This window comes from Amaranthus tricolor, chromosome 4 (assembly GCF_026212465.1).
Source record: "Amaranthus tricolor cultivar Red isolate AtriRed21 chromosome 4, ASM2621246v1, whole genome shotgun sequence".
Taxonomy (NCBI): Eukaryota; Viridiplantae; Streptophyta; class Magnoliopsida; order Caryophyllales; family Amaranthaceae; genus Amaranthus; species Amaranthus tricolor.
This window is the reverse complement of record NC_080050.1, coordinates 20227417-20240227: the sequence shown is the minus strand read 5'-3', so window position 1 is coordinate 20240227 and position 12811 is coordinate 20227417. Positions and strand designations below refer to the sequence as shown.

Sequence of the window (12811 nt, the reverse complement as noted above, 5' to 3'; positions counted from 1 at the left end):
GCCATTGAACTGGATTTGAATCATAATATGATTTATCAAATGAAAAAGCATATTTCAAAATGAATTTACTCATAAAAAAAAAGGATTCTAATAACTTGTTTGACGGACACCAGTGTGTTTATACTCAGCCTTTTTGCTGATACTATGCTTTGTATGTTTTTCCAATGGTTTTGTTTTTAGAGTAAACCCCTATGGCACCTCGACGGAGAATGGATATGCGAGCGGAAGTTGAACCCGAGTTGGAGTATGACTCCCCTTTTGTTTAGATCTCGTTATTTTATTTGAGAGACTATTAGTTTAGATTTAGACTAATTTAAGGATGTAATTTGAACTTTGGACTTATTTTGATTTGGTTGTAATTTTCCTATATTTTGGACAGTTAAGACTTCCGTTATATTGGTTGGATATTGGTTTGACCTTTAAGTAACCCCTTAATTGTGTTGGCAAAAGTAAGCTTCCGCTTGATTAATACTAAATTCCAGTTAGTGTTTGCCTTCATAATTCAAGGCGGTTACATTATTATTATTATTATTATTATTATTATTATTATTATTATTATTATTATTACTATTATTATTATTATTATTATTATTATTATTATTATTATTATTATTATTATTATTATTATTATTAATTTTTTTAAAAAAATAAAAATAACAATAAAAATAATAATTTAAAATAAAATAAAAATTAAAAAAAAAGTAAAATATAATAATAATAATAATAATAATAATAATAATAATAATAATAATAATAATAATAAAATAAATAAAATAAAAATTTAAAAAAAAATTTAAAATAAAATTAATTTTTATTTTTTTACTTTTGTTTTTTTATTTTATTTAAAATTTTTATTATTATTATTTTTTTATTTTAAAAAATTTTAAAATAATAATAATAATAATAATAATAATAATAATAATAATAATAATAATAATAATAATAATAATAATAAATAAATAAAAATAAAAACAAAATTTAAAAAAAATATTAATAATTAAAATTAAAAAATAATAATAATAATAATAATAATAATAATAATAATAATAATAATAATAATAAAATTAAAATTAAAATTAAAATTAAAAAAAATAATTATAATCATAATAAAAAAATATTAAAAAAATTAGTTTTTTAAAATTTTTAAATTTTTATATTATTATTTTTTTTTTATTTTTCTTTATATTTTTATTTATTTTAAATTTTTATTATTATTATTTTTTTTATTTATAAAAAATAAGAATAATAATAATAATAATAATAATAATAATAATAATAATAATAATAATAATAATAATAATAATAATAATAATAATAATGATAATAATAAAAATAATATAAAATAATAAAAATAATAAATATAAAATATAAAAAAATAAATTTATTTTAAATTTTTATAAAAATTTTTATTTTATTTATTTTATTATTTTTTTTTTGTTTTTATTTTTATTTTATTTTAAATTTTTATTATTATTATTATTTTTATTTAAAAAAATAAATAATAATAATAATAATAATAATAATAATAATAATAATAATAATAATAAAATAAAAATAAAAACAAAAATTAAAATAAATAAAAATAAAAATTAAATACAATAATGCATCATGTGCGTCTCACATGCGGGTCAACGGTTAAAGATAGCGGTCAAAGGCCACAATCCGTTATAAGGTACTGTTTTGCAAACAATTGTATTATATAATGTAGTTTTTTGCAAAAAATTTTATTTAAGGTAGTTTTTTGCAAAATGGGGTATATACTAGGTAGTGTTTTAACATTTTGCCTAATATTAATTTGAATTTCTTTATTTTACTAATCGTTAATTTATTTATTTATTATTATTATTATTTCTCTTTTTATTATAAATATGTCGATATTTAAAATTGTACATAAAAGAAATTAATTATTAAAGACTAATTTAAAAATATTTTAATATAACTATAAAATCACTAAAGATTATTAAAATATTAAATATTACGTCATAAAAAATGTCGGGCTATTACAATACCTCACTGCTGTTTTCTTTTACCCTCGATTCTGAAGATTCCTCGGCCCCCGCAGCCACACTAGTGCTGGCGACTCCTCACCCTCAAGCCCGTCGGTGATTATCGGCGCTACCGGATAAACAACTGGTAGCCTTTTGGACAGTCGCTGCCGACGTATCTTCTTGCTCTCCTCCTCTTTTTTTGTTTCCTTTTTCCAAAACTCTTAAGTTTTCATCAGTCACTCCTTGATATCTCGATATCTGTTCTGAATATCTCTTTGGGGTAGAATTCTTAACAGGTAAGGTTGTCGACCTTCCCCTGCATCTCCTTAGAGCACCATCATTCATGAGAATATATATATCCTTAGGGCTGAACAGGGTTTGGTCTAAACCGTAAACCAAACCGGACCAAACCGTAATTTAAGTATTTGGTCTGCTCTACGGTCTGAATGGTCTGGTCTGGTTTTTTTTTTTTAAAACGGTTTACGGTCCGGTCCCGGTTTTTAAATTTGTAGACCAAACCGGACCAATAAACCGGACTAATATTAGGATTTAGGGATTAGGGTTATCCTGATTCCTGTATCCTCATTTCACATTTGCATTTCCTAATCCTGCTGCCGTCAATTACGAAAAGGCAAAAGTTGCTTCCTTCTCCCATTCTCCTCTCTTCCTCGCCTCCTCCCCAGCCAGCCCAGGTCTGAGTACAGTCGCCTCGCCTCGCTTCATTCAACTCTTCAAGCTTCAACCCATCGACAGTCGACCTCCTTCAAACGACCTCCTTCAAAGACGCCTCTGCTTCTGTGGTTCTTCGAGGCTTCGACGCTCCTCCTCCAATCTTCATTCTCCAATCTCACCATTCACCACGGAATCAAGTGTAGAATCTCGTAATGTAAGTATATTGGTTGATTTTTTTGATTTTTAGGGTTTTTTTATCAGTTTTTGATTTTTAGGGTTTTTGTTTCATCCACCATTTCTTCTTCGACATAACTAATTTTTTATTGTTAATTATAAATTACTTTGAATCTTCTATTCTTCGACATAACTTCAGTTTTTGCATTGCTTTGAAGTGGTTTATGAATTACTGGATATCTTCTATTCTTCTGTTTTGATGATTACTGGATATGGGCTGTTTTGATGATTAATGTGACTCTGTGAGACCCATGTGTAGATTTCCTTGCTCTCCCAGCTCTTTCTAATCTTCCGTCTGCAAGCATGTGCGCTGGCCTACATTCCATTTTACTGCTGAAGGAATCACTAATACACAGAAACTTATTTGGAACTGTATCATATATACTTCCTATAGAAGTATATCTGTAAATTGAGATTGAAATGGAAGTGAGTTAGAAAAATTTGAGTTAGTTAGAAAAATATGTTGAAGGTCCTAAGTATAGTGATGCAACATGTTCATCGTTCTGCTGCAGATCTTATTGACCTCCTGCAGGAGCTCCTTAAGCTCTTTGAGTAAATAATTCATGTTGAAGCTCTTTAAGCTGAATCATCTAGATAATCATAAAACACATTGATGCCTTTCTTTCACCCGAAGTGTGTCTCTTTATTTTACATTTAAAATTATTTTTATTATTGATTTGCATATGTTCTCTTTTCTTATTTTGTTCAGTCTTCAGTTTTCTTCTGCTGGTACTCTTTAAAGATTCTAAAGTTCAGGTTTTTGCTAATTTTCTGGAAAATTTTTGGATGATCATTCTCTTATATGTGGAATAAATAAGCATGATCATTCTGAAAATGGTAAGCTTGCAATGACAGTGAAATGAAATTATCTCAATTATTGGAGCCCATATTACAGAAATTCTGGATCTGTCCAGTGATGGAAATCAAAAAATGGTTGAAAAAATGTATCTTATTTCATAAATCCAAAAATCTTACAAAAAAAAAAGAAGAAAGTCTGGTCTGTGCCTTATAAGATATAACCCTTCAGTCCTTTGTTCTACAATGGCTGTTTAGCATAACTCCACTTGGGAGCCTATTCTTCTATTCTTCTGTTTTGATGATTACTGAATATGGGCTGTTTTGATGATTACTGTGACTCTGTGAGACCCATGTGTAGATTTCCTTGCTCTCCCAGCTCTTTCTAATCTTCCGTCTGCAAGCATGTGCGCTGGCCTACATTCCATTTTACTGCTAAAGGAATCACTAATACACAGAAACTTATTTGGAACTGTATCATATATACTTCCTATAGAGGTATATCTGTAAATTGAGATTGAAATGGAAGTGAGTTAGAAAAATTTGAGTTAGTTAGATTCTTAAAGCGTATAATATGTTGAATGTTAAACTTGTTGGTATTACTCGTTTGATATGTTGAATGTTAATATGTTGGTATTACTCGTTTGTAGACTAAATAGATTGTTGATGATCAATTGTAGTTTGCAATGTCGATGGATGAACCTTTTATAGTTTGATGATGATGTATTTTGGATTTGATGATGTATTTTGTTTACAGATTATCGTTTATTTTAGATTCTCACTCAATTAAAAAAATTTCAAAAAAAAAAAAACCGTAGACCAGACCAGACCAGACCGTTCTAGAACGGTCTGGTCTGGTCCGGTCTGGTCTTTTGACTGGTCTGGTCTGGTCTGAAAAATTTCCAGACCGGAATTTCTGGTCTGGTCTGATTTTTCTGTCAAACCAGACCAGACCGGACTGTGTGCAGCCCTATATATCCTTTCCCATTTTCTCTCTCCTTTCCTACACTTGACACATCATTTTCTCTTTCCTCTACATCACTTCCCACTATCTCCATCCTTTTACTTATCCTTTCCCTCAAAATTTCCCAACATCCATGAGTATCCTTTCCCACTTTCTCTCTCCTACTTACATATACCCCACCATTTATTCCCTTTTCAAATTACATATATTTTTTTTTTAGGGGAATTAATAAACTTAATTATTATTATTATTGGTGTACATGTTGTTAATAACAATTAATATGTAGATCATTCTATTAATTAGACACATTAATTAAACGAGACGAATTCTAAAACATAAAATTCATTGATTAACAACATGAAATACAATGATTAAACGACACGAATAAAAAAAACATGACTTACGTTGATTAAAATAACACGCAAAGAAAAAATAACAAACATAACTTTAAAAATTACTAAAATGTTTAATTTTCATCCGACCTCCTAGATTGTGCCCATAAATGCTCGATCAAGTCGTTCTTCAAAGCCATATGGACATTTCTATCACGAATCTCCCCTCTCGAAGCTATCAATGTATCGAAATTATCTGGATCATAATGTCCGGGAGTGACGGTGAATGTTGTTGCATTCCTAGTTGAGGACGACCCCGGCATATTCTCAGGCTGTTCATCGGCAAACTCGAGTGGATCTTTATAATTTAAATATGTATCACGCTCGTCTTCAACAATCATGTTGTGGATGATGATGCAAGTCATCATAATTTTCCACAACAGATCTACAGTCCATGCCAAAGCAGGCTTCCTGATTATTGCGAAACGAGCTTGTAACACACCAAAAGCACGTTCAACATCCTTTCTCGCACTCTCTTGACGTTCAGTAAATAACGTATCCTTAGCTGTTTGAGGGGCCGTAACCGCATCTATAAATGTCGACCACTTTGGATAAATGCCATCGGTGAGATAGTATCCTTTTGTGTAAGTGTTTCCATTAACTGTGAACAGAACTTGTGGAGCACGATTACTTATTATATCATCAAACACCGGAGAACGTTGTAGTACATTAATATCATTGCACGACCCAGGAGTCCCAAAGAAGGCGTGCCAAATCCATAAATCCCTAGATGCAACCGCTTCCAAGATAACAGTGGTCGTTTTAGATCGGCCTTGATACATTCCTTTCCATCCAGCTAGACAATTTTTCCATACCCAATGCATGCAATCAATGCTGCCAAGCATGCCGGGGAAGTTTCTAGCCTCCCCTTCTCTTAGTAGACGCTGCATATCTTCCGGTGTTGGCTTGCGGAGGTACTCAGTTGCAAATTGAGCAATAACTCCATCGACAAATTGTGAAAGACATTCTCTAGCAGTACTTTCACCAAGCTTTAGATATTCATCTACTTGATCAGCTGAACAACCATAAGCTAACATACGTATAGCCGCGGTGCATTTTTGAAGGGGTGAAGCACCAAGACGCATGGTAGCATCGGGACGTTGTTGGAAATAGCGATTACTTGCACTTAATGTGTCCACAATCCGAAGGAACAAGGGTTTCCTCATACGAAACCTCCTTCGAAATACGGTATCATTGTATACCGGTTGATTACTAAAGTAATCTGCAACTAGATTGTCGTGAGCCGCTTCACGATTTCTAGGCACAGTTTCCCTTCGTTTTCTTGGACGTTTTTGATTATCATGTTGTACTGAATTGTTAACAGCTACACCGACTTTTGCATCGCAAGTAAACGTTGACTCTCATTTATATAATTCATGACCATGTGATCATAAATTTCATCAGTTATACTTGAGGAGGAAGAGCTTGAAGAACTTGAAGAGATTGAATCTAAGCTCATATTGCATTTGGTGTTTTTATTTTGGTGTGTTTGTTTGTGATACTAGAAGATGGAAATCATATACCTTAAATAGACAAAAATAGGATAATGTTCGTCAGAAGATAAGATTTTGTTGAAACATAATTGGTGCACATAAGATATGGGTAAGATAAGGATTGTGTGGTGATGAGTTTGACCAATGCATGCATAATTTTGTACGGTTAGTTTTTTGACTAATGCATATACGTACAACAACATTACTAGTAGCAGAAACAATTCAAAAAAAGGAAAATAACTTGCGTACCTTACAATACCCTTAAATTAAAATACAAACATTGTAAAAACTAAAATGAAATTAAAGCGAAAACCTACTACTAAATTCGTCTCTCAGTTTGTTATACATTGCTAATTCCTTGTCATCAAGAACGGGCTTCAGCATTAACCTTTCCAACATTCTGAACTTCATGGCCTCCTCCTTCTGCCTTTTCTTTTCTTCCACTCGGGCCTTTTGTTCTTCATCTTGTTCCTTCATCTGCTCAAGTAGTCGCTCTCCCAGTTCACCCAATTTATCTCCCATTTCATTAAAATTTGTATTTAAAGAATCAAGATTTACACTTGACGAAGTACTTGATGCTTTACCTTTCATCTTTGTCTGTTTTATGCCAGAAGGTCTTTTAGCCCTTCTGCCAACCTCACACTGTGTGCCAACCTCACACTGTGAATCGGGTTGGGATCTTTTACCGCTCCCCCCACTATCTGGAGATGCTTGACCACCCGGTAACATATCAGACTGAACTTTGGACAAGGAGGGATCCCACTTGGGGTAATTCCTCAGAATTGCAAAACAATGCAAATAACAAAACATCTTATTGTTAGTTGCTTTGTAATCTATATGAGCGAATCTCTCCAAATTTTGCTCAGATTCACCACTACCCTTAGTTCGAAAGTGATAACCGTAGGCGTCAACCCATTTACTAACATGTAAGTTTATTTGATCCCATCGATTTTGCAAAGATTTAACGTTTCTTACCTTAATCTCATTGAGATTTTCAGCTCTAGCCTTTTCGTACTGGTTGTGAATTTCTGCCCATAACCCACTTCTCTTGGTCTTCGTTCCCCTCTCCACATCGCCTCCCGCATTTATATAGGCTGATACAAGAGCATTGTCTTCGGCGATAGTCCACGCTTGGTTTTTCCTTTGTGCAGATGTATTATTGAGTTGCACTTCCGGAACAATTTCGACTTCATCATCGTCAATCTCTTCAAGATGTTGTGCTCCTACTAATTCTTCAACATGTTCACCACTTAACTCAATTGGAGTAGCATTGCTACTACAAACTCCACCTGGAGATTGATTCATATTTTGAGTTAAATGTTCTGATATAGGGAAAAAAGGGGTATTACCAAAAGATTGTTGATATGATTGGGAATTTTGAGGAAAATTTGGTTGCATTGGTGGAATATTATTGAAATTTGTTGGTCTTGGTTGACTACTACACCATTGAAAAAATACAGCTTGAATTTGAGGATTATTCAACATATTAGGGTCAACAGGAGGATTAGATTGGTTAAATTGAAAGTTTGAATTGTTAGGAAAATTCGGGTTATGGCCGTAATTAGAATTATTACGATCCATATTGAAGACTCTAAGAAATTGGAAGTAAAATGGAGAAAAATAAACTTGAAAATATGGAGATTAGAATAATTTATGTGTTTAAGAGTATTAACTGAAAATGAAAGTATGTGAAAATATGGAAAACTTATACTCATTTTATAGGGAAAAAAATTTTATGACCGTTGGTGTTTTCAGTTTTTCCAAATGTATTACCGTTTACAAATTATGGTAGTTTTTCATTTTTTAGACATATAAAAATACCCACCCACCCATAATCTGACAAGTGGCGTCATTTCCTTGCTCAACAAAAGCAATATTACCGTTGCAAAGCCATGAACTTCAAAAATATGTTACCCATTGCACTGTTTCTTTCCTCTTTTCAGTATTTTTTTTGGCTTCTTGTACAACTTGTGCTCGTGGGCCGAGGAGTCTTCTCCTTTCCATGGAAAGGAATACCCAATTCCTTTTTCTAACAGGATCCTCAAACTTATTTTTACATTGTTATTCATCAAGATAAGTACAAGATAAGGGAGCTAAAAGGAGAGTAGTCCTCAACAATGTTGGTGCTCTTACTCCTGTTCTCCTTCTCTTCTTACTCTTCCAAAGCCCAAGTACACAGTAGTTTCAGATTTTCTGGCCAAAATTGCCTCATCATTACGTTGTTTGATAGAAGACTTGTTTGCGCTGCCTCTGGATCTCATGAAAATGGCGTCAGTGCTTGCCACACGTGGCCCAAGCACAATCCTAACCTCATTTCCAGAATAATCTGCATGTTCATCGTCCTTCTCAACGACCTCCTCACTGACTTTGAGATCTCCAACTTTTTCCTTATGTGCTGCCTTCGAATTGTTCTCAGACATTTTTTTGAGTAAAGCCTCCCAACGCTCATCTGATTTTTTCTTTTTCTCTAAATACTTATTTCGAAACTGGTCAAGATCTGCTTTTGGGCTGTCTGAAAATCTCTTCCTTATGCAGAACATGTTGTGCTATGTTGTTGTCAATTTTAGTGATTATCTTCTCCATCAGAATTAATACTCTGTTCAAGCCAGTTTTGAAGCCTTGATGAGTTCCAGCAGGATGCCGACCACACAGTCCTTGATCTCTGACGCGTCCTCGATCACCAAAACATCGAATGGATCTGATACCAATTGGATTTGATACGAAAATGAAGGATATTCCAAGAAACTGACACGAAGAATAGGTGTAAGAACTGGACTGCAAGACTCCTTAATCACTCAACTCTACGCTTCCTCCTTTGATCTGCAACGGAGTTAACAGTATCTGTGGATGGAGTGATGTAGGTTCTTGAAGACGCTCAAGAACACGTACACCAAAGATGGGCAAAACTGGCCTAAGGTAACCCATTTGCAAAGCAATTGAAAGAAAATCACTTAATGAAATTTCAGAACATTATCATTCATAACTTGTTTTTTACATTGATCAAACCTTCTACTTATAAGCCTAAGATACATGAGTAAAGCAAGGAATGAATAATACACGCAAGGTAACTACCACTAACAGTCATATGGAGCACGTGCACAATATGTGCTTCATTAAAAACATAAAAACAAACTACAATAACCAATCTGATATTCTGACAGCAGGCTTCTGAACAAGCGACCTTTCTCCCACTTTCTTGTGTTCCTCCCAAAGTTGATAATGGTCACTAAGAGTCTTGTCAGCAATTTTCTAGTGTAGAGATTCCATTTCTACTCATGGTGGCACAAGATACCACGGAACACGATCGGGCCAAAGCGTGCTAGGTCAGTTGGTCAGAACATGCTTGCATTTGTGTTCTGTTCTGATTTGTACTACCTGCTGAGTGGCTGACCTTCACTGCTACTTTCAGTAGGTTGTCCTTGATGAATAGCAATGTTCTTGGGCCAAGGTGCAAAGTCCCAAGTACCAAGATTCCAAATCCACCTTGCATGGCTACTGAATCTTTCTTGGTTGTTCTGGAAGAGGGGTGCAAGGTCAGTTATTTGCAAGCTTTGATCAGAAATTGTTGCTTTGATATTTTGAGTTCTATGTTCTGTTTTGCAAGGTTTGAAGCCTTTCATTTGCTATGTTCTTCATCCTTTGTATAAATCATCCTTGAACCATCCCAATATGGTTCATTCCCACCAATTACGCGTGGTCAATGCATGACATTGGATTTGATACGAAAATGAAGGATATTCCAAGAAACTAACACGATGAATAGTTGTAAGAACTGGACTGCCAGAATCCTTAATCACTCAACTCTACGCTTCCTCCTTTGATCTGCAACGAAGTTAACAGTATCTATGGATGGGGTGATGAAGGTTCTTGAAGACGCTCAAGAACACGTACACCAAAGATGGGCAAAATTGGCCCAAGGTAACCCAATTTCAGAGCAATTGAAAGAAAATTCACTTAATGAAATTTCAGAACATTATCATTCATAACTTGTTTTGTACATTGATCAAACCTTCTATTTATAAGCCTAAGATACATAAGTAAAGCAAGGAATAAATAATACACGCAAGGTAACTACCACTAACGGTCATATGGAGCACGTGCACAACATGTGCTTCATTAAAAGCATAAAAACAAACTACAATAACCAATCTGATATTCTGACATCAGGCTTCTGAACAAGCGACCTTTCTCCCACTTTCTTGTGTTCCTCCCAAAGTTGATAATGGTCACTAAGAGTCTTGTCAGCAATTTCCTAGTGTAGAGATTCCATTTCTACTCTTGGTGGCACAAGATACCATGGAACACGATCGGGCCAAAGCGTGCTAGGTCAGCTGGTCAGAACATGCTTGCATCTATGTTCTGTTCTGATTTGTACTACCTGCTGAGTGGCTGACCTTCACTGCTACTTTCAGTAGGTTGTCCTTGATGTATAGTAATGTTCTTGGGCCAAGGTGCAAAGTCCCAAGTACTAAGATTCCAAATCCACCTTGCATGGCTACTGAATCTTTCTTGGTTGTTTTGGAAGAGAGGTGCAAGGTCAGTTATTTGCAAGCTTTGATCAGAAATTGTTCGGTCTGATATTTTGAGTTCTATGTTCTGTTTTGCAAGGTTTGAAGCCTTTCATTTGCTATGTTCTTCATCCTTTGTATAAATCATCCTTGAACCATCCCAATATGGTTCATTCCCACCAATTACGCGTGGTCAACGCATGACATTGGATTTGATACGAAAATGAAGGATATTCCAAGAAACTAACACGAAGAATAGTTGTAAGAACTGGACTGCCAGAATCCTTAATCACTCAACTCTACGCTTCCTCCTTTGATCTGCAACGGAGTTAACAGTATCTATGGATGGGGTGATGAAGGTTATTGAAGACGCTCAAGAACACGTACACCAAAGATGGGCAAAACTGGCCCAAGGTAACCCAATTTCAGAGTAATTGAAAGAAAATCCACTTAATGAATTTTCAGAACATTATCATTCATAACTTGTTTTTTACATTGATCAAACCTTCTATTTATAAGCCTAAGATACATAAGTAAAGCAAGGAATAAATAATACACGCATGATAACTACCACTAACGGTCATATGTAGCATGTGCACAACATGTGCTTCATTAAAAACGTAAAAACAAACTACAATAACCAATCTAATATTCTGACATCAAGCTTCTGAACAAGCGACCTTTCTCCCACTTTCTTGTGTTCCTCCCAAAGTTGATAATGGTCACTAAGAGTCTTGTTAGCAAGTTCCTAGTGTAGAGATTCCATTTCTACTCTTGGTGGCACAAGATACCATGGAACACGATCGGGCCAAAGCGTGCTAGGTCAGCTGGTCAGAACATGCTTGCATTTGTGTTCTGTTCTGATTTGTACTACCTGCTGATTGGCTGACCTTCACTGCTACTTTCAGTAGGTTGTCCTTGATGTATAGCAATGTTCTTGGGCCAAGGTGCAAAGTCCCAAGTACCAAGATTCCAAATCCACCTTGCATGGCTACTGAATCTTTCTTGGTTGTTCTGGAAGAGGGGTGCAAGGTCAGCTGTTTGCAAGCTTTGATCAGAAATTATTGCTCTGATATTTTGATTTCTGTGTTCTGTTTTGCAAGGTTTGAAGCCTTTGCTTTTCTATGTTCTTCATCCTTTGTATAAATCATCCTTGAACCATCCCAATATAGTTCAACACAGTCCTTGATCTCTGACGCGTCCTCAATCACCAAAACATTGAATGGATCTGATACCAATTGTCATGGATTGACTTAGCCATGAGAAGATATCAGTAATTGGCAAAAGAAAAAACTATATGAATGAACAAATTGTAAGACAAATACAAATCACTTATTGTAGAAATTGAATGTAAATGAAAATGTATAACGAAGAACGATTATAACCAAGAACGATTACAAAAGATAGTACACAAGCATTCGAGAGGCTTGTTTTCTCCCAATGAGTATAAAACTCTTCTTAAAACTATTGAATGAATGACTAATTTCCTTCCTTTCCCCTCTATTTATACTAACTATCTCTACATTTTATTCCCCCAACTTAACTAATTGCTAAGTATTATTACTAGATCCTATTTTACCCTCTCCTAGCCCTTCATGACACAATGTTTCACTTTATTACCAAAAAGGAAGTCTTACACAATTCTACGCCCAAATTTGGAGACACAGATTACCTATCAAATAGAATTGTCTAACAAAATGTGAGTCAATCAGTGTTGGGATCAAATGGATTGGTGCGTATGCACTTCTTGGCGTAGAATTTTCAA

At 34.3% G+C, this 12811-nt stretch overlaps 1 protein-coding gene across 1 annotated transcript; it reads right to left on the bottom strand.

Moving 5' to 3' along the window:
- Positions 1–5077: 5077 nt before the first annotated feature.
- Positions 5078–6504, bottom strand: LOC130810829 (uncharacterized). Its single transcript, XM_057676954.1, has 2 exons — positions 6456–6504; positions 5078–6405 (listed from the first exon to the last, which is right to left on the bottom strand). Exons 1-2 carry the CDS (start codon positions 6502–6504, stop codon positions 5120–5122), a joined length of 1335 nt encoding a protein of 444 aa, XP_057532937.1. The 3' UTR covers positions 5078–5119.
- Between the last annotated feature and the right edge of the window lie 6307 nt (positions 6505–12811).

Excerpts from the sequence above, each read along its gene's own strand:
- LOC130810829 (XM_057676954.1), bottom strand. The coding sequence starts at position 6,504 with ATGAGCTTAGATTCAATCTCTTCAAGTTCTTCAAGCTCTTCCTCCTCA. Across the intron at positions 6,406-6,455 it reads TTCAAGCTCTTCCTCCTCAA|AGTCAACGTTTACTTGCGAT; the intron begins GTATAACTGATG and ends TATATAAATGAG.